General features: G+C 33.8%; 1 protein-coding gene across 1 annotated transcript; it reads left to right on the top strand.

Annotated features, from left to right (window-relative positions):
* The first annotated feature begins 841 nt into the window (after positions 1-841).
* LOC145118567 (protein PHOX1-like) lies at positions 842-5,071 on the top strand. The gene is made up of 3 exons (XM_079054266.1): positions 842-3,307; positions 4,202-4,404; positions 4,727-5,071. The coding sequence occupies exons 1-2, from the start codon at positions 1,246-1,248 to the stop codon at positions 4,354-4,356; spliced, it is 2,217 nt and encodes a 738-aa protein (XP_078910392.1). The 5' UTR covers positions 842-1,245; the 3' UTR covers positions 4,357-4,404; positions 4,727-5,071.
* Positions 5,072-5,968: the final 897 nt, after the last annotated feature.

Below are 5,968 nucleotides of genomic sequence, written 5' to 3'. Positions count from 1 at the left end.
TAACATCAAATATGATGCCCTCAATCACACTGATTAAATGAAACTCAAATTAAAAGATGATAAAATCAAAAGCCTAAAATAAAATATTCTACTTTATAAGGCTGAACGGTGTCGTGATGTTTTTGCCAATGAAAATTTGATGCCACATAAGTTTTACCATTCTTGCCAATATTTGCCTATGAATAGGATGTGGTACCATTGTTGCTTACCAATAAAAAGAAAGGTGTTAAATGAAAATATTATTTAATCGTCTCTTCCTTATTGGTTATTAGTTATTACCGATGATTTTTTCATCGGTATATATGCACCGATCAAAGTTACCGAAGACAACAAAAACTATATAGTGATGACAAACATCGCTCACAATATATGCCATGTAATATTACTGACGGTAAAAAGTAGCCACACCATGCAACCTAACGAAAATAACTTAATAACTTAGTTGATTTTACAATACCAAACATAATTTTAAAAACACATGTTCTAGTTAGAGTAGGTAGGTGTCTTTAATTAAGTATGTTTTAAACATGGTGTTTGACCCTTTCTCAACCGGTATATATAATCAATTTTAGTGTCGTAAACATTTAGGTAAGACAATTTTTTTTTAATAAAAGATTTACAATATTGACATAACCCACAACTTTAATGAACACATTATATTTCTTTTCGATAGAAACTTCATCCAAGAAAAAAAAGCCACTATATTTGTTTTCGCCAAGACAAGTTAAAAAGAAAAACTTTTATGCTTTTAAAAAAAAAAAGCAAATAAGACAAGTGGGTAATGCACGCTCTTGTTGTGAGATTGGGTCTTATAACCCGTTCAACCCGGAGCTACACGTTGTCGTTTTACTATCTCAGCGTCAGCCCTCAGGAGTCAGGTCAGACCAACATCGCGCGTTTCTTCCCACAAACATTCTTTCCTCGAAAGCCGCAATCGATTAGGGATTCGCTCTGCTGTTTCTTCCTTGTTTATACAGAGCGAATCAAATTCAGGTTCGAAATCATTATACATACATATTTCTTCATCCTTCCTGTTATTGTTTCCTTTTGGTTTTATACGGATTTCCGTTTGAATTTTGTATTCGTTTGAGAATTTCGATAGCAATCTTGTGCTATTGAATTTGTAGTTAGTTGAATACATTCGATATAAGATTCATCAAGCTTAGGCTTGGGAATTTTGTGATTAAAAAGGGGTAAACTGGTTATATAGTTTCGAGGGTTTAGTGCTAATTATTTGGAGTATAAATGGGGAAACCTACGGGTAAGAAGAAGTTACAGGCTGGAGTTGAGAAAGTTGTGAAACAGAACAAAGCAGAAAGAAGTTCGAAACAAATCGATGAAGATACAGCTGTCTTCATTCAAATGTCTCAGGAGTTGAAGGAAGAAGGGAATAAACTGTTCCAAAAGCGTGACAACGAGGGGGCGATGTTGAAATATGAAAAGGCTCTGAAATTATTACCTGGAAACCATATAGATGTTGCTTCTTTACGAACGAATATGGCTGGTTGTTATATGCAGATGGGTATTGGGGAGTATCCAAGAGCAATACATGAATGCAATTTAGCTCTTGAAGTTGCTCCTAAGTACAGCAAGGCTTTGTTGAAGAGAGCTAAGTGCTATGAAACTTTGAATAAGTTTGAATGGGCATTGAGAGATGTTAGACTTGTGTTGGGTATGGAGCCTAACAATGTCACAGCTCTTGAGATTGAAGATTCAGTTAAAAAGGCAATTCAAGGAAAGGGGCTGAAACTTGAAGACATTGAAGCTGTTCTATCACATGAATCTAATGATCCTTCTGCAGTGAAGGTTGTCAAAGTGCTGAAAGAGAAGCCGAAAAGAAGGAAGAACAATAGGGTTGACAGAAAAGATGTTGAAAATGGCAATAACAGCAAGATTGAAGAAGTTACAGAAAGCAAGAGTGAAGAATCCAAGGAAATCAAAGGTGAAGATGCTAAGGACAGAAAAAACAAGGCTAAGAGAGTTAGGGACAAAAGGGCCAATCATGTTGAAGAGAAGAAGGTTGAGGGTACAAATGGTATAAAAGAAGAAATAGTTGCCACAAGGACAGTGAAATTGGTGCTTGGAGATGACATAAGGTCAGCACAATTACCTTCTGATTGCAGCATTGGTTTTGTAAGGGAGATAGTTTGGGATCGTTTTCCTGGTTTAGAAGGCGTTCTTATAAAATACAAAGATCAAGAAGGCGATTTGATCACTATCACAACTACATCTGAATTGAGGTTAGCTGAAGCTTCAAGTGATCCTCAAGGCTCTTTGAGACTATACTTAGTAGAAGTTAGTCCAGATAAAGAGCCATCATACGAAGGGTTCACAAATGATGGATTCCACAACACCAATAGCTTAAAATCTAGTGTTTCAGAGAACGGAAACATTGGACAAATGTCACAAATGTCACAAATCTCACAAATCAAGGAAGTAGAGAAAGTAACAACATGTGTAGAGGACTGGATTGTCCGATTTGCAAGAATGTTCAAAGATCATGTGGGATTCGAATCTGATTCATACTTGGATCTTCATGAGCTAGGAATGGATGTATATGCAGAAGCAATTGAAGAAACTGTCACCACTGAAGACGCCCAAAAGCTTTTTGATATTGCAGGAGGAAAGTTCCAAGAAATGGCTGCTTTAGGGTTGTTCAATTGGGGGAATGTTCACATGAACAAAGCAAGAAAGTGGGTTGTTTTTGCAGAAGATGGAACAAACGAATCAAAACATGAAAAGGTGAAAACAGGATACGAATGGGCAGAAAAGGAATATGTAAAAGCAGGAAGAAGATATGAAGAAGCTCTAAAGATCAAACCTGATTTTTTCGAAGGGTTTCTTGCACTTGGTCAACAACAGTTTGAACAAGCAAAGCTTTCATGGAGTTATGCAGTTGGAACAAAAACAAGTTTAGATGCAAAAATCTTGGAGCTTTACAATAAAGCTGAAGACAGCATGGAACATGGAATGCAGATTTGGGAAGAATTGGAGGAACAAAGGTTGAATGGGTTGAGTTTGTATGATAAGTATAGGGACGATTTGGTAAAATTGGGATTGGAGGGGTTCTTGAAAGAAGTGTCTACTGATGAAGCTGCTGAACAAGCTGCTCATTTGAGATCTCAGATGTATATTTTATGGGGGACTTTGCTTTATGAAAGATCTGTTGTTGAATTCAAAATGGATTTGTCAGCATGGGAAGAATCTTTAGCTGCTTCTGTTGAAAAGTTTGAGCTTGCGGGTGCATCACCAACAGATCTTGCAGTAATTATAAAGAATCACTGCTCAAATGGAACAGCTTCTGCAGGTAATTTAGAAAAGTTTAGAGTAAATTACAAAAAAGTCCTTGTGCTTTTCTGATTTTTACTATATTTAGTCCAAAGTTGAATTTCTTATTTCAAGGTTTCATATCGATTTTGGTTGACATAAGGTTCACAATTGATATGAAAAGTGTAAGGGACTAAAATCGATATGAGACCTTGAAATACGGATCAAAATTGAAAAAAAGGTTTTAGTTTTCGACTAAATACAGTGAAAGTTAGAAAGCACAGGGATCATTTGTGTAACTTAGTCAAAAGATTATATAATTAATAATTACATGTATTCTTATAGTTTAGAGTAACTTATAAAAAAATGGTTTCTGTGGTTTTTTAGTTTAGTATAAAGTTATGAAAAAAAAATCAGTTTTGGCCCTTATTTCAATGTTTTGTATCAGTTTTGGTCCCTGGGACTTTGTGATTTTTGTTCCTAGTCCAAGTTTTATATCGATTTTTGTCTTTATTTCAAGGTTTCAGGGGCCAAAGTCGATATAAATTGAAAAAGGTTTCAGTTGTGTACTAAACATTGTAAAAATGAAAAAGCACAGGGAGGACTTTTGTAATTTATTGTAGTTTGGAGTAAAAATGGTCCCTGTGTTATTCTGATTTTATCATGTTTAGTCCAAAATTAAAACATTTTTCAAGTTTGGTCCTTATTTCAAGGTTTGGTTTCGTTTTTGGTCCCTGAGACTTTTATGATTTTAGTCCTTATTTCAAGGTTCCAGGGACCAAAAAAATCGATGCATAAACTTGTGTTCATTGTAAAAAAAAAGGTTCATTTTTGGACTAAACACGGTAAAAGTCTAAAGGAAAAGGAATTATTTTATGTGATTTAGTCAATAGTTTATTTAGAAGAGTTAGTTATTTGTATGAGTAATTTTCAGGTCTTGGTTTTAAAATTGATGAAATAGTTCAAGCATGGAATGAGATGTATGAGGTTAAAAGATGGCAGACTGGTGCTCCCTCTTTTCGCCTCGAACCACTCTTTAGGCGTCGCGTCTCAAAATTGCATTCTCTCATGGAAGTGGAGCATCATTGAATTGGGATTTCCATTTTTACCCTTGGTTTATTTATGTGATTTAGTCATGTAAGTTTGCTAATCTTTTATCTCTTAATCTTGTTTCTTTGTGTCTACTCATAAAAAAGAAAATGGCATGACCTTCAGATATTTATTTGTCGAAAAGACATGAGTGCCCTCCTCATCTCTATGCAAAAGACGACAATGCCCTCAACACCTAGTTCATTTTCTTGATAAATATGGATGTTTTAGGTGAAAGTCATAGCAGAATAAGGATTAAATCTTTTATACTATATAACCTAATGTCATGTCTTGTTTTGTGTGTATTGTATTTATGTGTGCATTGAGATGGATTGATGATTGAAATTATACCTGTTGATGTATTTTACAGGTTTCATTGTCGTTTTCTTTTCTGCTATTGGAGGTGAAGGAACTTTTTTTATTTGTTTATTTCAAGGACAAAAAGGGTTCTGATAAGTGGCCAGAAGCCCATTTATTCATTGGTTTGGTGGTATACTACACTACATGGGTGGGGTTTTATTTTTTGTATTAATTATTGGATAGTTTTGTTCACAGATTTGAGTATTGTCTAGTGTAAAAACATTCATTGTTAATTTGTTATAGGGTTCTCTTTGCTCATGGGAGCAAATAGGGTTGCAAATTGTGCATTGTTTTTGTAATTTGTAATTTGTAATTTGTTTTGTTTGTTAAGGATATATATGATTGTTTTTGTCAACATTTCTTCTTTGTTTCTTATTTCACAATAGCCCCGACCAAATTTTCGGTTAGGATTAGTAGACAATTGGTTAGGGTTAGTTGGTCATTGTCATCAAGTGTTTGTTTTAACAACAAACTTACAAAAACGGTGTTTTTAAAAAACTGAAATTAATTTACAGAATTATGAAAAAAGATACTACTGAATTGAAAAGTTGATTTTGATGTTTTTCAGGTTTATAAAATCGATCACACCTATGATTCTGCATATTCACAAAGATCTTGATGCAATATCTTTTACCCCGACCATAATTTTGAAAGCTATCTTTAATTGCAGGACAAGAAGTCATTTTCTTTTTTTGCTTATTTTTGTCTCCATTCAACGTGTCAAAATTGCACTTGTCTGCTTTACATGCTCTACTACATAATACATGACTTGTTGCAGACGATTCCATTCACTTCTTTCTTGGATCCTAGTCTATTGTTGAAATTCTACTTTCCTTGCATATTGAACGTATTATCAATTCTTTTTTGAACTGTATCAAATATAATATTCTCTTTATGCTCCACCGATTTATCAATTGGGTATCCACTATATTGTTGTTGAACCTCCAAGAGATTTTATTTTTGTGCTGCTTAGTTCATCATCTATACTACATTCATCTACTTACAAATAATAAAAGAAACACTTAGTATATTTACAACCTTCAAGCGTATAGAAAGATTATATGATTATATCTATATTGCATATATGCACATTTTATATTTTGGCGATGTTGGTAAATATGCATATAAGCATATTGTAATGAAATATATGTAAATACTTCTATAGATATACCTTGCATATTATTATTTGATTCAATTTGCATAATATTATTTACTTTTAACATTTACAAAACACGATTTCATTACAATATGC

The sequence above is a fragment of the Lactuca virosa genome, chromosome 6, assembly GCF_052849685.1.
Source record: "Lactuca virosa cultivar CGN04683 chromosome 6, Lactuca_virosa_CGN04683_v6, whole genome shotgun sequence".
NCBI lineage: Eukaryota > Viridiplantae > Streptophyta > Magnoliopsida > Asterales > Asteraceae > Lactuca > Lactuca virosa.
The sequence above is the reverse complement of the archived record's forward strand: the minus strand, read 5'-3'. Positions and strand labels throughout refer to the sequence as shown.